Raw genomic sequence first — 25753 nt, forward strand, 5'->3', positions numbered from 1 at the left:
TTCACGTAATTGTTTAGTTGTATTTAACTAAAGACATTTTACCGAGCGAGGTGGCGCAGTGGTTAGACACTGGACTCGCATTCGGGAGGACGACGGTTCAATCCCGCGTCCGGCCATCCTGATTTAGGTTTTCTGTTCAAAAAAAATGGTTCAAATGGCTCTGAGCACTATGGGACTCAACATCTTAGGTCATAAGTCCCCTAGAACTTAGAACTACTTAAACCTAACTAACCTAAGGACATCACACACATCCATGCCCGAGGCAGGATTCGAACCTGCGACCGTAGCAGTCACGCGGTTCCGGACTGCGCGCCTAGAACCGCGAGACCACCGCGGCCGGCTAGGTTTTCTGTGGTTTCCCTAAATCGCTCCAGGCAAATGCCGGGATGGTTCCTTTCAAAGGGCACGGCCGACTTCCTTCCCCGTCCTTCCCTAATCCGATGAGACCGATGACCTCGCTGTCTGGTCTCCTTCCCCGAAACAACCAACCAACCTAAAGACATTTTGGAGCATAAAGTTCAAATGGTTCAAATGGCTCTGAGCACTATGGGACTTAACATCTGTGGTCATCAGTCCCCTAGAACTTAGAACTACTTAAACCTAACTAACCTAAGGACATCACACACATCCATGCCCGAGGCAGGATTCGAACGTGCGACCGTAGCAGTCGCGCGGAGCATAAAGTCATTATGGGCTAAATGAAGTTGTCGTAGTGTGGGAGTTTTGCGTTTATCGATGAAGAGTTCTGTCATACATGTTTTTTATTAAATGAAAAGCATTTCCATTTCCCTTGTCCTTGCCAATTTAATTCTTTATCTAAAGCATTTGCTTTTATTGTTTCACCTAAATTTCTTTATCTCTTCTATTCTTCCGTAATCGGTTTCGTTAAGGCTCCTGGTTAGATGCAAGGCAGCGCTAATCGTCCCAAGTGAAATAAATGCCTAACTAAGTAAACCATCATGAAGGAGAACAGGAAGAAGACGATATTTCTAAATTTAAATCAAAAGTTTGTTAGTGTATGATAATTAACAAGGCATACCTTTGCGCCAACTCCGGTGACGAAGGGTTGGACGTAGCAGGCGATACTGACGGTCTCAGCAGAGACAGTGGCGAAGCAGATGCGCTATGGGAGGCTGCCCTCGCTGGTTGCGGCGTCACGGGCTGGACGGCGGCACCCCCCTCAGGCCTCGGCGACGAGTCCTCGAACAGTGCTGGCGGAGGTAAAACGCTGCTCTCGTTCGCTTTTTCCTGCGGCGAGACTCGAGTGCTCTGCGAGAGGTCCGCCTGGATGGCACTGGCGCTGGACGACTTGAGTATGCCCTTGGTCTGGACGGCCGCAGCTGCACCAGAAGGCGGTTTGCGGGGGCTTCCTCCGGCACTCCTGCTGACGGGCGACGCTGGGATGAAGCCGACACTGGCGGACTTCTGCACGTGGCGACCGGTGCCCGTGTTCGGTACACCGCCGCTCTCAAGCGCCCGTCGCACCTCCTCTTGGTACTTCTCCATCTGGAGGCGGACCCTCCGTTCGGTAGCAGGGGACCGCCAGGCTACAGGTGAGCCCCCAGTCGCCGTCGTTCCATTTGGGGCGGCACTGCCCGTGCTACCTCCAGTGCACGACGTTTCCACTGACGCACCTTCTAGGTTCTTGTTGTACTTGGCGATCATCATGCGGATGCTCGGCGCAGTCTCCTTCGCCAGTGGTCTCGGCTGGTCGCTTCCACCGCGCCTGCTAGACATGGGAGAATGTGACACTGGAGGCAGCCCAGTTGGAGGAGGAATATGATCTGCAACCGCCAGTTCTGTTGCCTTAGTTCTACCGAGTTTCACTACAGTCTCAGTAACCTCCTCCTGTGGATCATCGCGATTCTCTTCGGGCTCCAGATCCTCGGACGGTCGCTCCGGAGGTGTGGGAGCGGTGCCACTGACGACAGCTTTGCTGTCGCACGAAGTGGTGCCTGAGCTGCTGGTGTCGGCACTCGAGCTGCCTTCTTTGGACGCCGTGGATGGCCGGCGGACCACTGCCGGCGATGCCGACTGAGACCTGGTGTGGCGCGCCACTCGCGCTGGCGATTCGGGCATAGAACCTCCATTCGGTGCTCCTACACTCTCTTCCTTCTTCTCACGGCCACCAGAGTCCAATGATTCCCGTCGCGAGCCACGATTGCCTCTGGCGCCGTTGACGCTGGCGCCGACAACAAAGCCGATGACCGACGACGCCTTTCCTTTGCTGTCGCGTCGCACTGGGGAAAAGATCTTCCGAGTCGTTTTGACGAAAACGTTCGTTGGCGCTTCTTCTTCGTCTCCTTGCTCCTCCTCCTCTTCCTGCTCCTCCATAAATGCATCTTGTTGCTCTGGAGGCGCGATTCTGTGCCTCAGCTCAGGTAGACCGCCGTCTTTCTCGCTCTGCCTGCTCTCCTCGGTGTCCTCTTCGCACGTCGAGTATCGTCCCGCTCCGTTCTCGGCGAGCGCGTACACGCGACCTGCCCTCGGACTGCCGCCCTCGGAGTCGGCGAGTCTGGACCGCGACCTAGGCGGGCTCCTTCTCGGCGCACTCCTCCGGTCTTCCTCTTTCGCGGAGTTGTCGGAGTCGTCCGTGTCCCTCTGGTGGCCAGCTGAGGGCGACTCCGTGGTTCGATAGCCCACGTGCGTGTCCGAGACGCGCCGCGCACGCAAAAGCTTCTTGTGGCGGTAGCAGCCCGCCTTGGACGCCGGAGGGACCTCCGTCTCGTAGAAGGCGGCAGGGGCGCCGCCAACCGCTGGCTGCGCCGGCTGCACGCTTCCGTCGCCTTCGTCATCGTCATCGTCATCGTCGTCGTCGTCGGAGTCGGAGCCGCTGCTCGCAGCGCCTTGTACCTGAGACTGGCGCGCGTTCCTCCGGCTAAGCACCGCTGCCCGCGCCTCCTCGACTGCGTCGGCGCCTGTAACCAGTATTACGTTTCTGTGGATAGAAATTAATGGGAAACAATGAAATACTATTTTTTCTTTATTGTTATTTCTTTACTATCGGCCCAGGTGGGCGGGGTGTAGGACTGTTCAAATGGTTCAAATGGCTCTGACCACTATGAGACTTCACTTCTGAGGTCATCAGTCCCCTAGAACTTAGAACTACTTAAACCTAACTAACCTGAGGACATCACACACATCCATGCCCGAGGCAGGATTCCAACCTGCGACCGTAGCGGTCGCGCGGCTCCAGACTGTAGCGCCTAGAACCGCTTGGCCACCCCGGTCGGCTGTAGGACTGTTAGAGTCCCACATACCATTCTTCAGACAAACTTGTTCAAAAATAATAAAGTCGAAAAATAATACAATGACTAAAAAGGCGAAAGAGATGTGTTCTTAAAATTATTAAACATATGATTTTCATAAATTATATTAACAAATCAGTTTAAATTTCTTAATTTTTAATAACACACTGCATAACATTAAAATGGATAATGTCTGTATGTAGGTTCCATATCTCCTCCAAAACCACTAGATCCATTTCAACTGAATGTGGCACACACAAAATTTATTGCCTCGAAACAAGTACTGAAGAGGTGATGACCACCTTACGTTGAGGTGGGAGGGGGCTGGGGGTTGGAGTGGGGGTTAAAATAGGGCGACACATATGGACAGAGAAAGGGGGTCGACGAGGTGATTAGAGAGAGAGGGTAATGGTGGTAAGTTCCTATTGGACCAAACTGCTGAGGTCATCCGTCCCTAGGCTTACACAACATTTAATCTAACGTAAAATAACTTACACTAAAGACAACACACGCACATACGCCCGAGGGTGGACTCTAACCTCCAAGGGGGGGGGGGGGGGGGGTGAGCCCCACAAACCATGGCAAGGCGCCCTAGACCGCACGGCTATCCCGCGCGGCAGAGAGAGAAGGGGAGGAGGAGATGGACAATGGACAGAGAGAGCGAGGAGGAGCTGGTGGATAGAGAGATGGGGAAAGGGACATGGATAGAGTGAGAAGGAGGAGGAGGAGAGGTATAGAGATGGAGAGATTGGAAGAGGAGACGTAAAGAGAGGGGGAGAAACAGATGAATAGAGATAGGGAGGAAGAGGAAATGGATAGAGAGAGGCAGGAGGAAGAGACGGACGGCGAGAGGTTAAATTCAATATAGAAGTGACAATATGTTATCCAATGTATGTGTAAATATACTAGTCCACATGCGTAGCTGAATAGTCAACATAGATGGCTACCATGCGGAGGACCCAGGTTTGATTCACAATATTGCCAAGGACTTTTCCTTGGTGGGAGGACTGGTACAGGGTGGACTTAGACGCGTGATGCCAATTGAGGAGCTACTTGACCGAGTAGTAGCGGCTCAGTGGTCTGGAATGTCTGTAAAACGACTGGGAGAGTGGTGTGCTGACCACATGACCCTCCATACTCGTATAGTCTCACGTCAGACGTAACACATCTTTTATTTCGTGAATAGTTGAAGATATCAAAACGAAGTGTTGGGTGAGAAAAGAAACATGCTACCCTAAAAATATTAAATCCCCAAAATGATCAAGATCTGATACTAGCTCTAGTGAAAAGGAAAGTCAGGTAAGCTAAAACCATAGTTGAAAAAAAATAGACACTGCTCAAAACAATCAGGGGAACATGACCGTAGGCGTCTGCCGTACTCCAATGAACAGTAATTGAGGAATGCGCATGTTACCAAATTATATATTTATCTTTCCCAGATTAATTAGACAACAAAATATCATTACATCCTCGGTCGTTTACATCAAAAGAATTGAAATGTCCGACAGGTGGCGAAAACAAAGTGGAAACAATCATTCATCCCGTCATCCTGGATGCTTTTCATTGTACTTCGAGAGCTTAAGTAACGTGTACGCCCTCCGTGAGCGTTTATCACTGCCTGACACCTACGTCGCATGCTCCGTATTTGTCTATGGAGGTCACCCTGTGGTATACGTTCCCATTCTTCAATGACAGCCCATGAGGGAGGTGAGCAGTGAGAGGTAAACCATGAAACGAATGTTGATAAAATGCTTTAAAAGTAAAATAAACAACAGAACAATATTTCATTTAAAAGACGGAAACTGATATGTAAGAAAAAGACGTGTAAGAAGTATTATTTCGAAAAGAGAAAGAAAGCAGAGGACGCTCAGATCCCCAGTACGAACAGAGAGTCGATATGGAAAACCAACGATGGCAAACAAGTGGAAGCAGAAAAACGACAAACAAGCGCTATGCAGCCCGAGAACTGAACATAACAGACGTTATTTACAGTAAGAGGACTTACCATACTATGTAACGAAATGTGACAGTCCTAAATTAATTACGTTGTAAAACATCAAACACATTATGAAAGACATCCAGGAAAACTATGTTATTTAGGATTTTTTGTTCGTTAAGAATATCGTTCTTGTTGTGATTCACATGGTAGTAAATTTCAATGTCTTCCAAGTAGTCCATATCTGTAACTTTCTCTATTTTGTGCAACGTTGTGAGGTTATTGACAATATTAGCGACACGGTGTCCTGAAATTACGTGAGAGCGAAGGTGGATTTCTCTTTCACATTTTTTGTTCCAGTTTAAGTACGTTCTTTGAACCTTTTTTTAAAAAAAAATTAAAAGGAAGATCCAACTGGTGCTGGCATTTTAATCAAAATCAACAATACAACTGCGGAACCTGCATCAACATGTTCCATATGCTAGACAAGAAAGTAATTGGTAATCTTTTAAAATGTCACAAAAGAGTAATATGAGAAGTACCGTTTACACAACACTGTGTATTGAGCTCAGTCTTCAGTTTGTATTCTGTGATAGCCTTATACTAAAACAAATTAAATACGTTAAAGGGGCTATGCAAATGGACATAAAAAGGAATACTAATTTTTAATTTTATTATATTTATTTATTGATTTATTTATCCTGGCGAGATCAGGACAATCAGGCCCTCTTTTGCTTCTTATCAGACATTCTAAATATTCTAAATTACGTTCACGTAACGACACAGGTACTGTAAGAAGGGTTCCATTTAATATGGGATACGACACTTAGAAGTAACTCTGACATAAATAGTGAAAATCAGTAGTAACTAGAGTAGGAAAAAAACAGAGCTTATACTCGTATTAGTTCACAAAAGGTAAGAGAATAAAGACGGTCTACAATCAGGTAGTTTTAAACTGAGGTCACTAGCAGCAATGGACGGTTGGGAAAGGTTGGGAAGGATAGCGAAGCGTGATAGCAAGTGGCTGACTGAGAAACGAGAAGAGAAGGCGTAACTGGGTGAAGGTGAAGGTATTTGCTTTGCTGTATCAAAGAGAGGAATCTGATCATATGTGTTAATTATTTGGAAAATGTTATGATGTGGACGAAAGGAAGCGCTTCACTTTTACTGATTCAGTAGAACGCTGGGTTGTACACGGTGTATAAGTTAGCCTGTTCTAGAGGTCGGCAGCAGCAACAAGCAAGAAGTTAGCTAATGTTTAGTTTTACGCGGTCATGGTAACATAAAAACCGAACAACAAAAATAAAAAAAGGCGATTGATTGTAGTTACTTCTGGAAAACTAACGTAGGTCTATTTTTAGAATGAACAATGACCTTCCGTATGTCCTTGAACATGACAGTGTACACTCGTTGCGTACTGATTTGTGAGACGTGACTGCAGTTGCATGGGGCACTCACAAGTGCTGTATCCGTATATCGATATTTTTCCACACATCGATATATCGATATCAAAGTGACAATACCGAGTGCCAATATTTTTATTTTACATTTTTTTTCAACCTTTTCGGAACATTTTTGAAGTTGTTCTTTTGAAATTGTAGTAGAACATAATATTTCTTTCCCTGGTTTCTGTGTCTTACTATTTTTTGAGCTTTCATCACGCCCACTACTTCTCTTTGACTATGTGAAACAAGTCTATGTGGCACAAAAGAGGAAGTCTGATTGCACTGGGGAGGGAGAGGGAGGGGGGGGGGGGGAAGCCGGTGGCAATGTGAATGTAATAACAAGATTTCCGATGTGAAGCAATAGCACATCTGTTGCGTTAAAAAATAATTAAGTACATTGCTATTTCTTCACATCGGCATTCTTCAGAAACAGTTGCTGAAAATTATGAACGAAAATCTAAATGACAAGATTGGTCTTTGCGGTGGGCGGAGACGAGTGAGGAGAAATGCTGACACAATCGGCGCTTGGCGCTACCAACAGCACGCAATTTTCACACTACAGCTGCTAGGTCGCCGGCGTTGGCGGAAATGAAGAAACAGAGAAGTCGACAAGAAGTGTTGTGGACAAATCCGATATGTGACGAAACTGTACGACGGACGTATCGGACACCTTTTATTGTGGCACATACATGCAATTACCATTGTTAGCAAAGTGGTTATCGCCAAGCGTGAACGTGCATAGTTTTCCTTTCCCTAAGGGGATAAGCAGGCTACTAGTTTGTTTATGCACAGAATATCTAATAATAAATCAGCACTTAACCCTGTGGTGCATGAATTTCACTGCAGTGGACAACTTGTAATGGTCAATTCTCTGGCATTTTCAATCAATTTATGTTTAAATGTGTGTGAAATCTTATGGGATTTAACTGCTAAGGTCATCAGTCCCTAAGCTTACACACTACTTAACCTAAATTTTCCTAAGGACAAACAAACACACCCATGCCCGAGGGAGCACTCGAACCTCCGCCGGGACCAGCCGCACAGTCCATGACTGCAGCGCCTCAGAGCGCTCGGCTAATCCCGCGCGGCCTTTCAATCAGTCATGAGGTTGAAAATGTATGCAGGACACAACACCAGTAGGGAGTGCCCACTGCAGTGAACTGTGTACATTTGCAGCCTCAGGACTGATTGAAAATGCCAGAGAAACGACCATTAACAGCTGTCCACTGTAGTGGACGCTATGCGCCACAGGGTTAAACAGACAGCTCTAAAACCGGCAGTTTATTTACAATGTGAAGCCGATATTTTTATGGACCGGTATGTCGATATTTTTCCGCCAGTATATCGATACTTTTTCTCCATATATCGGTACCGTACCTGATAGTGACATCTTTTCAAATATCGATATATCGGATTCGCAATATTTTTAAAAACATGAGCAGTTCTAGTACTCACCCGATCTGTCTGTTCCGCAGAGGAAGCTGAGGCCGCGCTTGAGCTCGAGCACCTTGCTGGTGAGCAGCGCCGGTAGCTCCCGGAGGTCCTGCCGTCCTTCCGGGCACTCGTCCTGATAACAACGAAAACAGTCCTCACTGTAGCACAACGCAGCAAGAACCTCGGAAAAATAAAGTCACGTAATTAATTCTCTGTTATTTTGCAGGTGTATGCTTGCTGTCCAGGTACACAAAGGAATCCGAGCGCGAAAAGAGCAACAGCACGCTGCTAGAAAAGCCACAACAAAATGGCGTAGCTCGTTGATAAAGGCGTGTATCTCGCGATCATCCGATTTTTGAGTTTGAAAGGGGAAACGCTGCAATAATCCGTCCTCATCATAAGACATAGTAGCTAAGTGACGCACACACTCTTAGTGTGGATAATCAAGTATGAATGACAAAACAAGAAGTGGAGCTCAGTTCTAAGAGAAGAATTGGGAATCTCCTGGGAAAGGTGGTCGAAGTGCGGCGAGAGTAAAAAAAAGTGAAAATAAGTCCTGGATCAGTTTCAGACATCTGGCACGACACTTAGGACATGACAGATTACAGCAGTCGCCGCCCGCTTATTTCCGCGACTACTCACACCCCTTTAAAAACCCAAGAAGCTGAGGCAGCAGCGGAAATTTTCGCAGGCAAACCATTAGCCGTCTTTAGCTGCCTGATCTCCATGAGCGAGTGTTGGGTTTATAACTACACTACTGGCCATTAAAATTGCTACACCACGAAGATGACATGCTACAGACGCGAAATTTAACCGACAGGAAGAAGATGCTGTGATATGCAAATAATTTGCTTTCCAGAGCATTCACACAAGGTTGGCCGCCGGTGGCAACACCTACAACGTGCTGACATGAGGAAAGTTTCCAACCGATTTCTCATACACAAACAGCAGTTGTCTGGTGAAACGTTGTTGTGATGCCTCGTGTAAGGAGGAGAAATGCGTACCATCACGTTTCCGACTTTGATAAAGGTCGGATTGTAGCCTATTGCGATTGCGGTTTATCGTATCGCGACATTGCTTCTCGCGTTGGTCGAGATCCAATGACTGTTAGCAGAATATGGAATCGGTGGGTTCAGGAGGGTAATACGGAAAGCCATGCTGGATACCAACGGCCTCGTGTCACTAGCAGTCGAGATGACAGGCATCTCCGCATGGCTTAACGGATCGTGCAGCCACGTCTCGATCTCTGAGTCAACAGATGGGGACGTTTGCAAGACAAAAACGATCTGCACGAACAGTTCGACGACGTTTGCAGCAGCATGGACTACCAGCTCGGAGACCATGGCTGTGGTTACCCTTGACGCTGCATCACAGACAGGAGCGCCTGCGATGGTGTACTCAACGACGAACCTGGGTGCACGAATGGCAAAACCGTCATTTTTCGGACGAATCCAGGTTCTGTTTACAGCATCATGATGGTCGCATCCGTGTTTGGCGACATCGCGGTGAATGCACATTGGAAGCGTGAATTTGTCATCGCCATACTGGCGTATCACCTGGCGTGATGGTATGGGGTGCCATTGGTTACACGTCTCGGTCACCTCTTGTTCGCATTGACGGCACTTTGAACAGTGGACGTTACATTTCGGATGTGTTACGACCCGTGGCTCTACCCGTCATTCGATCCCTGCGAAACCCTAAATTTCACAAGGATAATGCACGACCGCATGTTGCAGGTCCTGTACGGGCCTTTCTGGATACAGAAAATGTTCGACTGCTGCCCTGGCCAGCACGTTCTCCAAATCTCTTACCAATTGAAAACGTCTGGTCAATGGTGGCCGAGCAACTGGCTCGCCACAATACGCCAGTCACTACTCTTGATGAACTGTGGTATCGTGTTGAAGCTGCATGGGCAGCTGTACCTGTACACGCCATCCAAGCTCTGTTTGACTCAATGCCCAGGCGTATCAAGGCCGTTATTACGGACAGAGGTGGTTGTTCTGGGTACTGATTTCTCAGGATCTATGTACCCAAATTGCGTGAAAATGTAATCACATGTCAGTTCTAGTATAATATATTTGTCCACTGAATACCCGTTTATCATCTGCATTTCTTCTTGGTGTAGCAATTTTAATGGCCAGTGGTGTATGATCCCGAGACAACGGTCCAGAGCAAGCAGTAAAAACATGTGGATTCATCTCCTGAAAGAAGCGAGGAGCCACCCAGCATCAGGCAAGGTGACGCTAAGCGTTTTCTGGTGTGGTACTAACAGGTTAGGCTCGTAAGGGACTACGCGTTACAGGAGCACATTACCGAAATCTGACGACGTAAAAAGGGGCTGTGCAGATGAAGCATCGCGGGAAGCTGTCAACAGGCGTGTTTTCGCTTCAGCTCATTCTCCACGCGATACACTCACATATGTTGCCACTCATATGTTTTATCAAATTTTGTCCCGCAGCCCGTATTATTCTACCATGACACCCAGTTAAGTCTTCGCCTTTCCTCGAATGAGGAAACCATTGCGTGGTAGATACCGATTGAGAACCATGTAAGTTTCGACTCGGAACGTTTCCTGGACAGCCAAAATGGAGACTCCTAGAATCAAGCTCTGTGCCACGCTATCCATTGTTGCCAAAAAGTGTCGCACTGAAGGCTGAATATATAGAGAAATTGTAACACCGTCACCACGCACGCAGCCTGATATTTTCGAGGTGATTACTTCTGTAATGGCCCCTAGTGTATTCTGGCTGGAGTTTACTTCCGCTGACCGAGGTGGAATGGACGCAAAAAACACAACGACCTAGGAAAATTCGCGCCGGTGTTAGCTGGGCGCGGCTTTGGCCACGAAACGAACCTGGAGGGAATCAGCAGAGAGCGAGATGCCGTCCGCGGAGAGCCAGGTGAGGCCGCTGGCGAGCCGGTGTCTGCGCGTCGCTGTGGTCGAGCTGCCGCTCCGCTCCCTCACGGCGGCCGCCAGCTGCTCAGACTGCAACAGGAAACGACGCGCCATGTCAGTCGTGTCGTCAAAACACAATGTACAATAGGCAAAAATTCCTCTTCAGCAACCCTGACCTCGTACTGAGTAAAAGGGGATTACTATAAAAGACGAGTTGCTATAGCTACACACAAGATAGCGAGAGGCGTTCGGTAAGCAATACAACACATTTTTATTCTTGGCCAGTCTCGGCTGACAAAATGTGGAATTTATTTTGAGACAACGTGCTATATTTCCCCTTCAGCCCCTATAGTTTCATGAAGTTCCGACAGGTCGCAGCGCTATATGTAATCTTCTGGCGTCTGTAAACAGGTGCGTTCCAAGCAGAGAGCTGTCACTGAGTTTCTTTTGGCGGAAGACCAGAGCATCGGAGATATTCGTAAAAGCGCTTGCAGAATGTCAACGGAGACCTTGTAACCTTGTAAGTAGGCTGTTTAGGTTTTTATGTTAGTAACATCACCTAGCGCTCTGTATGAAAATCACTGGCTGTGCTGTGCGCTAGACTTGGACACTGTTTCTATGTTTCGATACAGTGTATCGATACGTGGAACTGTTTCAGTGTTTCGGAACGGCTGTGGGTCACTGTTTCGAAACAGTGGTGTTTCATTCCGCCCCTGTCTCGGATAACCGGACCAGATTCGATCTCGAACCAGACACAGAAACTGTATCGTTGTTTCAAAATAAGACTGTTTCAGTCCACCTGTGCTTGGAACGGACTAATTGTATCGAAACAGTGATGTTTCATTCCGCTCTGTGTCGGACGAGATTCGGGCCGGCACAGGTACTGAAACACAACATACCACTTCATGAAATACTTTCAAGAGTGTCGAAATCTTTTTGACAGGCAATAGCATGAAGCTTAAGATATCCGAAAATAAAGCTTCGTTTCTAGCTGACTGTCCTATTCCGTAATTGCGTAACATCTGCTTTATAAACACTAACCAAACAATAAAACAACGCACACTATTCACATTCAAAATAATAAATATGTGAAAATCATTCAGTTAAATTACACTTTTTTTATAACATACGCTTCTCTGTTCATGTACAGTAATCATATTAAGAAACAGAAGGAAACCTACAACATTTTGAATAAAGAAGGCGTAGAGTGACAGTTATTAGACACATACATAAATCTGATGTAGGTATAATTGCAAGCAATCGGTTTGACATATCACTTATAGTGTAATGGTGAACGGGAAGGGCTGGGGAGCATGGTGAATTTATAGTAACGGTTCGAAACACCTTGAAAGACAAAATTTTTTTCTGTTATATTTTGTTATTTATTAGAATTATCTGTGAGTCTATAGTCAATGTGTCAATTATCCACAATGATTCCCTTTGTGTGCATGGAAATTAGCAGGATGGGTATATTACCCGTACTAACGGAATGTGGGAATCCCAGTAGCACGTCCGTAGTTTCTGCAGTTTGCTCCAACCTCCAGTTCCGTTCGTGGTGGTTCTTCTGTCTTCAGCTATGGCTGTCCTCAGCCAATTGAAAAGTATGAAAGTTACACGACACGAAAGCAGTGCATATGCGGCAGGAAATACGAAATTCCTATACGCCTAAGTGATAGTTTCATACTTTCTGCAATATGATTAGCGCTCTCGCTCCTCATTTGTGTTTATATGGACATACTTATACAGTAGACATTCAAGATGATAAAATGTGTAGGTTTATTAGATTACTAAACACAAACTGTTTCACTGTTTCGAAACAGCGTATCGAAACATTACATTGTACTGTTTCATTTGTTTCGAAACAGTTACGCGTTTCAGTTTGCCCATCTCTACTGTGCGCAGTCTGTGGCTGGTGGGCATTGTTGAAATAGTCGCTATTGTAGTGTTGGGCAGTTGGCTGTTAACAGCGCGTAGCGTTGCGCAGTTGGAGTTGGGCCGCCAGCAGTGGTGGATGTGGGGAGAGAGATGGCGGAATTTTGAGAGCGGACGATCTGGACGTGTGTCTATCGGAGACAGTAAATTTGTAAGACTGGATGTCATGAACAGATGTATATATTATGACTTTTGAACACTATTAAGGTAAATACATTGTTTGTTCTCTATCAAAATCTTTCATTTGCTAACTATGCCTATCAGTAGCTAGTGCCTTCAGTAGTTTGAATCTTTATTTAGCTGGCAGTAGTGGCGCTCGCTGTATTGCAGTAGTTCGAATAACGAAGATTTTTGTGAGGTAAGTGATTTGTGAAAGGTATAGGTTATTGTTAGTCAGGGCCATTCTTTTGTAGGGATTATTGAAAGTCAGATTGCGTTGCGCTAAAAATATCGTGTGACAGTTTAGTGTTGATCAGAATAGGTAAAGAGCGAAATGTCTGAGTACCTTCACTTCTGCTCAGCTGTTTGAAAATCAAATAATGTAAGAGGTTTATTAGCACAGTAATTCATTAATTTTTCTAAGGGGTCGTTTCAACCTACCAACAGTTTACTTCCATAACCTCGGAATAAAAACGTGACTAAGCTCTCAATAAAATTGTGGCTCACAATTAACATTTCAATAATTAACTGACTGCGAATTTAAACTAGTAAATTTTGGACGTCAGCAGTGCTGCGTCATGGCCCTGAAAGACCATTCTGAACAAACTGAAAATTCTTACCTCAATGAAGTCCTCGGATAACGCGTATATATCTGCTCCTATAAGACATTTTTCTGGCACAGCCCAGTGCAATGCTGGCCACTAGATTTGTTATGTTTAAAAAGAAACAACTGATTTTTCTTTACGATAATAGGGTTGACCATGGATAGGAGAAATTAGTAAAATCTTTAAATTCAAATGACCAATTGTCAAAAGTTATCTTTATAAGAATGATTATTATTAAAAGATTTTTAAATACATTTACATGGGACTCGATATAACAATAGTACAAAATCAGTTGATACAAATTACATATGCGCGTGGCTGCTTTTACCTTATACTACATCACTCTCCACAAATGGCCCGACTGCCAGTGGCCGAGCGGTTCTAGGCGCTTCAGTCTGGAACCGCGCGACCGCTACGGCCGCAGGTTCGAATCCTGCCTCGGGCATGGATGTGTGTGATGTCCTTATGTTAGTTAGGTTTAAGTAGTTCTAAGTTCTAGGGGACTGATGACCTCAGATGTTAAGTCCCATAGTGCTCAGAGCCATTTGAACCATTTTTGAACCGACTGCCAGCTACTACTCCTACTGCTGCTGCCGACACTGCTCTCTGGTCAGCGATTCTATTGTAGCTTACATATCGCAGGCAGCGCGTGAGCATTCCATCGAAGTTACATCTGCTCGAGTGCGCTAGCAATAAATTCCTTATTCATGTACCTCTTACAGCCTGGCAGTGAACAAAAGCAACAAGGTCGGACAAACCTGTCCGATCTCCCACGTGCCGGTTGGCCGCACACAGTTGCGATTCCTGCAATGTTGGAACGTGCCGACACTCTCATTCGAGGTCATCGACGGTTCACAATGAAACACCTCGCTGCTCAATTGGACGTTTCTGTTGGTACTCCTGAAACACTCTTCCACCTCTTAGGGTACTCAAAGCTGTGTCCCTTTCCTCGCTGCCTAACATTAAACTTCCATTTGTTTGTCACAACGAAGCAGTACGTCGTTGATGGGGAGGTTATTGCTGCAGCAAGACGTTGACTCCAACGTCGGCCAGTAGAGTCGTGCCATGTGGACGCAAAGGCCCTCCCAGTGAGATAGCGTAATGACGTCGCACTGAGCAGAGGTTATGCCGAAAACTAGGGTGTGGCAAAAGAGTGGGGGATAATATAGTGTACTGGAATTCTGAATAAAACCAATTTGCTTTCGGAAAAAAATGCATTGTGTTACTGAACGTCCCTCAAAGAAATAATGTCAAATCTACAACCCAATGGGTAACGCAGTTGTTTCACATTCAGGAAGACCTCAGTTTAACCCTCCATACTGCCATCCAAATTTAGGTTTTCCATGGCTCACCTGAATCTATTAGACGAGTGCCTGCATGGTTTCTCTGAATAGCGCAAGGTCGATTTCTTCCCTATCTTCGTTTGATTATATGATAATCGTTATGAGTAACAAGATGGGCATATGTTAGTTGATAAAACACGGGTACTTTCCCCAGTATTTCCTTTGAGTGAAATACTCCCATTTTTTCAGTATGGTACCCAGATAGTTGGATACATTTTCACTGATGATAAATGTTCGAGCGTATGGAGTAGTTCCCCCTCCCCGATCTCTGAGTGGCTGGAAAGCTTCTGGAGTAATAGAACCCAATAATTTGTCCTCGACGGCGAGTGTCCTAGGGCCGCTCTTGTTCTCTGTGCACATAAATCATCAGACGGATAGGGTCAGCAGCAATCTGCGACTGTCTGCTGATGACGCTGCAGTGTACAGAAGAGTGTTGTCGTTGAGTCACTGTAGGAGGATAGAGGATGACTTCAGACACAATTGCTATTTGGTGTTATGATTGGAAGCATGCTCTAAACTTAGGAAAACATAAGTTTATGCAGATGAGTAGGAAAAGCAATCCTGTAATTTTCGAATACAGTATTTGTTGCGTGCTGCTACACACTGTTATGTCGATTGATTACCTAGGCGTAACGTTTTTGAGACGCGTATAGAGCACTACTGCGACTCATTCTTGAGTATTTCTCGAGTGTTTGGGATCCCCACCAGGTTGCATTAAAGAAAGACATTGAAGCAATAATTAGCAGTCTTCGAAAATGAGGTAAGAAGGAAATGACAAGTATTTTGGACAGGTCAGGAAAACTGCTGGTGAATCCTGTGGATGCCTTGGGCAGATGGAGGGAATATTTTGAAGAGTTGCTCAATGTAGGTGTAAATGCGGTCAGTAATGTTTCAGATTTCGAGGTAGAATGGGATAGGAATGATGATGGAAATAGGATCACATTTGAGGAAGTGGAAAAAATGGTCAATAGATTGCAGTGCAATAAAGCGGCTGGGGTGGATGAAATTAAGTCGGAACTCATCAAATACAGTGGAATGTCAGGTCTTAAATGGCTACACAGGATAATTGAAATGGCCTGGGAGTCGGGACAGGTTCCATCAGACTGGACAAAAGCAGTAATCACACCAATCTTTAAACATGGAAACAGAAAAGATTGTAACAACTACAGAGGTATCTCTTTAATCAGCGTTGTGGGTAAAATCTTCGCAGGTATTGTTGAAAGGAAAGTGCGAGTATTAGTTAAGGACCAATTGGATGAAAATCAGTGCGGGTTTAGGCCTCTTAGAGGTTGTCAGGACCAGATCTTTAGCTTACGGCAAATAATGGAGAAGTGTTATGAGTGGAACAGGGAATTGTATCTATGCTTTATAGATCTAGAAAAGGCATATGACCGGGTTCCTAGGAGGAAGCTATTGTCTGTTCTACAAGATTATGGAATAGGAGGCAAACTTTTGCAAGCAATTAAAGGTCTTTACATGGATAGTCAGGCAGCAGTTAGAGTTGACGGTAAATTGAGTTCATGGTTCAGAGTAGTTTCAGGGGTAAGACAAGGCTGCAACCTGTCTCCACTGTTGTTCATATTATTTATGGATCATATGTTGAAAACAATAGACTGGCTGGGTGAGATTAAGATATGTGAACACAAAATAAGCAGTCTTGCATATGCGGATGACTTAGTTGTGATGGCAGATTCAATTGAAAGTTTGCAAAGTAATATTTCAGAGCTAGATCAAAACTGTAAGGACTATGGTATGAAGATTAGCATCGCCAAAACGAAAGTAATGTCAGTAGGAAAGAAATATAAACGGATTGAGTGCCAAATAGGGGGAACAAAGTTAGAACAGGTGGACGGTTTCAAGTACTTAGGATGCATATTCTCACAGGATGGCAACATGGTGAAAGAACTGGAAGCGAGGTGTAGCAAAGCTAATGCAGTGAGCTCTCAGCTACGATCTACTCTCTTCTGCAAGAAAGAAGTCAGTACCAAGACTAAGTTATCTGTGCACCGTTCAATCTTTCGACCAACTTTGTTGTATGGGAGCGAAAGCTGGGTGGATTCAGGTTACCTTATCAACAAGGTTGAGGTTACGGATATGAAAGTAGCTAGGATGATTGCAGGTACTAGTAGATGGGAACAATGGCAGGAGGGTGTCCACAATGAGGAAATCAAAGAAAAACTGGGAATGAACTCTATAGATGTAGCAGTCAGGGCGAACAGGCTTAGATGGTGGGGTCATGTTACACGCATGGGAGAAGCAAGGTTACCCAAGAGACTCATGGATTCAGCAGTAGAGGGTAGGAGGAGTCGGGGCAGACCGAGGAGGAGGTACCTGGATTCGGTTAAGAATGATTTTGAAGTAATAGGTTTAACATCAGAAGAGGCACCAATGTTAGCACTGAATAGGGGATCATGGAGGAACTGTATAAGGGGGGCTATGCTCCAGACTGAACGCTGAAAGGCATAATCAGTCTTAAATGATGATGATGATGATGATGATTGAAGCAATACATTGGCTAGCTGCTAGATTTGTTACCACTCATTGCGGGTTAAGCGCCTCATTGGGCATTCAGTGTACTGGAAGTCATGCATCATTTGAAAAGCGCCAAAATCGCATCTCGTCGGCCCACATTATAAGAATTCAGTGAGCTACCGTGCAATTTCTGTGTTCTTTTTTTCACTGAAGTTGTGCCACATTATGTGCCGCAGGGAGCAACGGCCATCTCCGAATGATTCTACAAAAAAGTTCAAATGGCTCTGAACACTACGCGACTTAACTTCTGAGGTCATCAGTCACTTAGAACTAATTAAACCCAACTAACCTAAGGACATCACACACATCCATGCCCGAGGCAGGATTCGAACCTGCGACCGTAGCGAATGATTCTACACCAAATGTCTATTGCCTATAGTTCCCTCTGAAATGTTCGCTCGGAAGCTGACTGATATGGGCCTGCTTTCACCGACAGCACCCATTCTCATCGAGTTTGAAATGGATGGTCTTTGACACGTCGTAAAACACGTCCCCGGTGCCCGTCGGTTTCGGTCCTTTTATGACCATCGCTTTTCTCTGTGTTACATGGCTGCCAGTGGTACTCCGTTACTTGCAGATACGTTGGACAGTGTAGGAAAGCGAAGGGTGATAGGGGAGCAAAAGTCACCAGCCTGCGGCCTGCAACCAGGGGCCTGCTGGCGCAGTAACTTTTACGATCTACGAGGCGGACGGTATTTCGGAGAGAATCGAACAGCTGACGGGTAACTGGATGAGAACGTTTCTCGTGTCAATAACTTTAGCTTTGTGAGTGTGAAATCATGTTAGTATTGAAGATAGCACGATACTGTAAAAGAACGAAGTGCTTAGTCGGAAAATTGTTGTACCTAAAATAAAATAAAATTTAAAAAAATGTAAGTAGGATTTGCGCTTTGAGCGTTCCGTACAGATTTAATTACGTATATAGACAATAATAATAATTTTGTGTGTTCCAGCGGCCTAATGCAAGTCTACATTGGACGCTACTTCGGCGACTTTGCGTGTCCACCCCGGTTATCAAATCTTATAATGGGGACCTTCAGTTTAACGTGGAATCCCAACAGCGTTTCTTTTCTGGCGACTCCTCACATCGTTGAGAGACGAAGGCTAGGTTAAAACGAAGACTGGAAAACTGCTGGCCCGGCCGAGATTCGATCCTGCGACCGGTCAGTTTTTCGTCACGCGCCTTACCGCTGGATCAGCAGGCGCGACGTGCAGATACACCGGTTTAATCAGTCGGTGAGTTTGTGAGGATCAAAATATGTGACGTGGCCGTACTTTTTGACTGCATTGACTTAGAAGCTTAAATTATTTACACCGCTAAGGGATCATAGACCTTCGTATGTGACACAAGTTTCAACTTGATACCTTTACCCATCCTGAAAAAAAACAGTCTTATCAGACAGAGAGACGGACGGACAACAAAGTCGTCTTACAACGATTCCATTTTTACCGAGTGAGGTACGAAACCCAGAAATGTAGTTTTTGTGACAACTAGTTCTTGGTGCATTACAGGGCTGCGATTTTGATATTTTAACGTTACAACATACTTACATATATACTCTGCAAAACACTGTGAAGTGCATGGTACATACTTAGGATGTTAGGACTTCTCCCCGTTCCAATCATGTAGTGAACCTGGCGAAAATGACTAGGTAAATGCCTCTGTGCGTGCTGTGATTAGAATTTCTGTGATGCTCTCCAGCGAATCGAACAAACCCCCGTCCATTTATGCCACCCTTCTTTCTAAGCGTCCAGTATCGCCTATTGTTTCTATCTGGCAAGGGTCCCTCATAGATTATAAGATGGGGTGCACAGGTGATTTGTAATCTTTCTCTTTTGTGCACTGACTGCATTTACCTCGAAATCTGCCAATGAACCCAAGTCCCGAGCCTACTTTACCTGCGACTGAGCCTATGTGGTCATTCCATTTCATATCCACACAAATCGTTTCAACCAGTTATTTGAACCAGTTAACTGATTTCCATTTTCAATCATTGATATTATAGTCATAGGATCTACGTTTCTTTGTTTTATGAAGTGCATAATTTTACTTGTTTGCACAAGGGCATGCCTACGATTTTTAATTGTGTTCTCAGTATAGGTTGAGGTATTAAATACCATGCATATTACTCGGCTGACTTCCCGCTTCGCTGGCGCTCGTTACAAGCCTCTGCCACTAGGAGGCTCCGAATTGTAGCGAGTAGCTTTGCTGTGTGTAACGCAACTATGTTGGTGCGTGAGAGACTCTATGAAAACTAAAATCACGAATTCGAAGAGTTCGCCCACAACATGGAACATCCTCTCCTTCAGCATGACAATGCTAGACCACACACGAGCACTGCGACATTTGGAACAGTCCGACACCTGTCATCGATCATCCTCCGCACATTCTCGAATTGACCCCAGCAGATTTTCATCTGTTTCCAAAACCTAAAGATCACCGGAGGACTTCAGTATGATAGTGATGAAGCGGTGCAAGCAGAGCTGAGGTTATGGCTCCGTCAACAGAGTCAAACACTCTGCAGTGACGGCATCAAAAACTCGTCTCTCGTTGGGAGAAATGTGTTCATCGCCGGGGTAACTACACTGAGAAATAATTATCTAGACGTAAAGAATAAAGATGTATAATATGAATAACGTCTGCTGTATTTAAAAAGCTTTGAGAGTTTTCACATAAAACTTCGGAACATTACTTTTCAGCATGCCCTTGTACATTTCCAGCAAGTTGTCGATCTTTCCATGTTTTCGAAATATTATCAAGATCCGAATTGACATTACTGCAGCTCTCTGCAGACAGTATTTCTTTATACATAACTGTACCATCTGCCAAAAAATTTAAGATTTCTGTTAATAGTGTCTGCCAAGTCCTTAATGTACAACAAGAACAACAAAGGCCCCAAATACAATTTCCTGAGGCACGCCTTAAGTTGCTTCTATTTCTGTAAATGACTGCGTCCACGATAACACGCTGTGTCCTGCCTACAAACATATCTTAATCACTCAGAAGTTTTGTTTGCTATCTCATACAATCGCACTCTCGTGTGTAATATGCATATCGGATCTCAAGAAATACCTGATTTCCTTGATCTATTATTTTGTGGATGATGTGAGTAAAGCGCAAGTTGGGTATTACTCCGACTGCCACGTTGATTGATGTGGAGCAAGTGATTCTGTTCGAGATGCCTCAGTATGTTTAATTTTACAACGTTATTGTTAAAATGGGAACACACGTATACCACCCCAGTGGCGAAGAGATTAGAAGTCTACCTGGTACAAGCTCTACACTTACAACTATAAGTGCAGATATTTTTATATGTGTTACTTTACTAAGTACATACATCATTATGTTGGGTGTTTCTTCTCTGTGTCAAACAGTCTTCCCACAACCAGGACATGATGTTTTCTGCACAGTCATAACTGCACCTCTAAGTGGACTACGCCTGTCAGTATAAACTGACCGTTTTGCATCCACATGTCCACACTTCAACACTTGACCTGCTGCCCAGGCGAAAGTATTAATTGTCACCTGCTACGCATATGTAGAGCTAATACTGAACCTAGAAACATACAGCTTGTAACGGCTATAATTATTGTTAGTCAGCAAACCATGTAAATACTGATGTAATGCTGTTCAGTGCACTGTCCTCAGTCACCAACAGAAATATCTGTGCTTATACCCATTGCATCCAGTATAGAGCGCTGTAAAGAGAGCAGTGTTCTCTCTTCAGAGGATGTCTAGTAGCCTATCTAGTGAGCACAATTTGTTTATTAAAAAATGCTTTCCTTTCACGTTACTGAACAATCGCTAGACTTACCTTCATTATCACGAACACAAAAGCGACTCTAACGGTGCGCAGTATCGTAAGTCTAAATCACACACACCAAAATGAATGGATTCGTGCATTCGACTTCATACTACGCCAGATAGTCTATCTTCGTTCCACACATTTTATTAATGCTATCTTCAGAGTTCGAAGAACGTATTCCAGTCAACACTGTCAAAACATTTGGGTATAATATATTAAAGTTCACCACATTATAAAATATAGAGGTGGCCCTTAAAATTCATGGCTGTAGCTGAATCTTTTTCATTTGAAAACTCACAGTTTGAAAAAGAATTTGTCGAGAGGAATGTGTTACGTTTATGGTGACACTCCACGTTAAATATAGCCATGGAAGCTTGGCGCAGAGAACGCTGGGTATTCTCCTGGGACAGGTCATTTGTCACGAAGGACGTTGTAATGGCGCACGAGTGAAAAGCTAGGTTGGTTTTAATGGCGTAATAAATTTTGCTTTTAGTAACAGTGGTAAATACTTAGTTATCAAGTTTGGGGAAGCATGAAATCGAATTTACGAATTCATGCATGTTTTAGACTTCTCTCAATTCTGTAAATGTACGATAGCGCGCACTGTTAATGCTGATTTTGCGTTCGTGATAATGCAGATAGGGCTAGTGACTATTCAGTAACGTGAACCAGTGTCATACAGAAAAGTATATTTTTAAGAAATAACGACTTTAGCCACCTGAGCAAAATATTACACACCCCATTAATAGAGCACACTGCTCTATTTAGAACGCTATATACGGTGTAACGGGCATAAGTTATATGTGATACCCTAATATGCACATATCAGCGTGTTGCTTTTTTCTCCGCATCAAACAGTCTTCCCGCAAACACGTCATATAATATCGTACCTGATGTTTTCCGCACAGTCGTAACTGCACCACTAACAATAAGTGACCTGTCAGTATACACCAGGGGTACTGAACCTCTTTTACCTAGTGCTCACTTTTGCATTCCTGTTAGACATAAAATTCTCTGATCGCTCAATGCTTTCTCAGTTATAGTGATTTTTAAGGTAGGAAAGTAACTTTAACTCACGAAGTTTATGAAGCAGAGTTACAACAAGTTAAAGCATATAGTAATAATTAGTTACCAACAGCTTTATATCAAAATCTTATGAAAAACCAACGGAAATGTTTTAAAAACTCCTGCCACCTACCGCCTACCACGAAATCTGGAACGCCCACGAGTGGGTGATTGTGACAAGGTTGGCTATACTGGTGCAGGCCAACTGCCCTACGTCCGCTCGCCCACAGTTCAACACCTGACCTGCTGCCCAGGGGAAAACATTAATGGCTTGCTCTTGCCACAAGTACTTAGAGGTACTAACCAACCTAAAATATACGACTTGCAATAGCTATAATTATTGGTCCGCAAATAATGTAAACACCGATGTAACGCTGTCCGGTACACTGTGCTCAGTTGCCAATAGAAATATCTCCACTTATTCCCGTTACACCCTCTATATAGGGTAGAGCTTAGACCACTCGGTCATGTGACCCCTTCACGTTTGATGTCATGGCAGTGAAGTGGTGTATGTGTGCTTCCATTTTAATCACAATACGCAGTAGATTACTGTGTGTGTGCTTCCATTCTAATCACAATACGCAGTAGATTACAAACAATTTGTACAGAAACGAGACTGCAGTTGCAAGACTCAAAGGAAATGAAAGAGAGGTAGAAGTTGACGGAGGTTCAAGCCTATCCCCCATATTATTAAATATAGACACGAGCAGGCCGTAAAGACAAGCGTAGCTACATCTTGGAATAACTTTCACGGAAGGGAAATGAGAACTTTGAGGTCTCTCAACAGCGTAATTTTGTAAGAGACGTCGAAGGATTTGGAAGAGCGTTTGAAAGCAATGGGTCCTGTTTTGAAAAGAGGTTCAAAGATGAACATCAACAGAAGCAAAACAAGAGTAATGAAGTGTCGAAAAATTAAGTCAGGTGATGACGACAGCATTAGATTACGAAATGAGTCGCTAAAAGCAGTAGACTACTATAACTATCTGGGAGCAAGATAATTGACGACAGCCCAAGTAGCTGTTGTGGTCTTCAATTTGATGCAGCTCTTCGTGCTTGCCTGTCCTGTGCAAGCCTCTTCATTTCTTTATAACTGCCGCACCCTACATCCATTCGAATCTGCTTACTGTATTTAAGCCTTGGTTTCCAGTAGCCCAGTCGAAGTAGAACAGAGATTAAATACAGACGGGCAACAGGAGGAAAAGCATTCCTAAAAAAGAAAAATATTTTAACATCGAATATAAATGTGTTAGCAAGTCTTTTCTGAACATATTTGTCGTCTTTGCCAGTAGTGAAACATGGACGATAAACAGTTGAGACAAGAAGAGAATAGAAGCTTTTAAAATGTCGTGTTGAAGATTAGGTGAGAATATCGAATAACTAATTGTAAGTAGGCTGTTTATGTTTTCTAATTGGCAACGTTACGTAGCGCTCTGTATGAAAATCACTGGCTGTGCTGTGTGCAGTCTGTGGCTAGTTTGCATTGTTGTCTGCCATTGTAGTGTTGGGCAGCTGGATGTGAACAGCGCGTAGCGTTGCGCAGTTGGAGGTGAGCCGCCAGCAGTGGTGGAAGTGGGGAGAGAGATGGTGGAGTTTTGAAATTTGTAATACTGGATATTATGAACTGCTATGTATATTATCCCCCCATGAACCATGGACCTTGCCGTTGGTGGGGAGGCTTGCGTGCCTCAGCGATACAGATGGCCGTACCGTAGGTGCAACCACAACGGAGGGGTATCTGTTGAGAGGCCAGACAAACATGTGGTTCCTGAAGAGGGGCAGCAGCCTTTTCAGTAGTTGCAGGGGCAACAGTCTGGATGATTGACTGATCTGGCCTTGTAACATTAACCAAAACGGCCTTGCTGTGCTGGTACTGCGAACGGCTGAAAGCAAGGGGAAACTACAGCCGTAATTTTTCCCGAGGACATGCAGCTCTACTGTATGATTAAATGATGATGGCGTCCTCTTGGGTAAAATATTCCGGAGGTAAAATAGTCCCCCATTCGGATCTCCGGGCGGGGACTACTCAAGAGGACGTCGTTATCAGGAGAAAGAAAACTGGCGTTCTACGGATCGGAGCGTGGAATGTCAGATCACTTAATCGGGCAGGTAGGTTAGAAAATTTAAAAAGGGAGATGGATAGGTTAAAGTTAGATATAGTGGGAATTAGTGAAGTTCGGTGGCAGGAGGAACAAGACTTTTGGTCAGGTGATTACAGGGTTATAAATACAAAATCAAATAGGGGTAATGCAGGAGTAGGTTTAATAATGAATAAAAAAATAGGAGTGCGGGTTAGCTACTACAAACAGCATAGTGAACGCATTATTGTGGCCAAGATAGAGGAGGAGGAGGAGATTAGTGTTTAACGTCCCGTCGACAACGAGGTCATTAGAGACGGAGCGCAAGCTCGGGTGAGGGAAGGATGGGGAAGGAAATCGGCCGTGCCCTTTCAAAGGAACCATCTCGGCATTTGCCTGAAGCGATTTAGGGAAATCACGGAAAACCTAAATCAGGATGGCCGGAGACGGGATTGAACCGTCGTCCTCCCGAATGCGAGTCCAGTGTGCTAACCACTGCGCCACCTCGCTCGGTTGGCCAAGATAGACACAAAGCCCATGCCTACTACAGTAGTACAAGTTTATATGCCAACTAGCTCTGCAGATGATGAAGAAATAGATGAAATGTATGACGAGATAAAAGAAATTATTCAGGTAGTGAAGGGAGACGAAAATTTAATAGTCATGGGTGACTGGAATTCGTCAGTAGGAAAAGGGAGAGAAGGAAACATAGTAGGTGAATATGGATTGGGGGGAAGGAATGAAAGAGGAAGCCGCCTTGTAGAATTTTGCACAGAGCATAACTTAATCATAGCTAACACTTGGTTCAAGAATCATGAAAGGAGGCTGTATACATGGAAGAAGCCTGGAGATGCTGACAGGCTTCAGATAGATTATATAATGGTAAGACAGAGATTTAGGAACCAGGTATTAAATTGTAAGACATTTCCTGGGGCAGATGTAGATTCTGACCACAATCTATTGGTTATGAACTGCAGATTGAAACTGAAGAAACTGCAAAAAGGTGGGAATTTAAGGAGATGGGACCTGGATAAACTGAAAGAACCAGAGGTTGTAGAGAGTTTCAGGGAGAGCATTAGGGAACAATTGACAGGAATGGGGGAAAGAAATACAGTAGAAGAAGAATGGGTAGCTCTGAGGGATGAAGTGGTGAAGGCAGCAGACGATCAAGTAGGTAAAAAGACGCGGGCTAATAGAAATCCTTGGGTAACAGAAGAAATATTGAATTTAATTGATGAAAGGAGAAAATATAAAAATGCAGTAAATGAAGCAGGCAA

General features: G+C 44.6%; 1 protein-coding gene across 1 annotated transcript in view; it reads right to left on the minus strand.

The window, feature by feature from the left end:
• Positions 1 to 25753, minus strand: part of LOC126153633 (uncharacterized) — a 558426-nt gene that overhangs the window by 17520 nt on the left and 515153 nt on the right. Inside the window, exons 16-18 of the mRNA XM_049916084.1 lie at positions 10918 to 11049; positions 8085 to 8196; positions 1040 to 2918 (exon numbers count right to left, since the gene is read on the minus strand). Coding sequence (XP_049772041.1) covers positions 1040 to 2918; positions 8085 to 8196; positions 10918 to 11049 — 2123 coding nt within the window. The remainder of the gene's footprint in view (positions 1 to 1039; positions 2919 to 8084; positions 8197 to 10917; positions 11050 to 25753) is intronic.

This window comes from Schistocerca cancellata, chromosome 2, assembly GCF_023864275.1.
Source record: "Schistocerca cancellata isolate TAMUIC-IGC-003103 chromosome 2, iqSchCanc2.1, whole genome shotgun sequence".
In the NCBI taxonomy this organism is placed as follows: domain Eukaryota; kingdom Metazoa; phylum Arthropoda; class Insecta; order Orthoptera; family Acrididae; genus Schistocerca; species Schistocerca cancellata.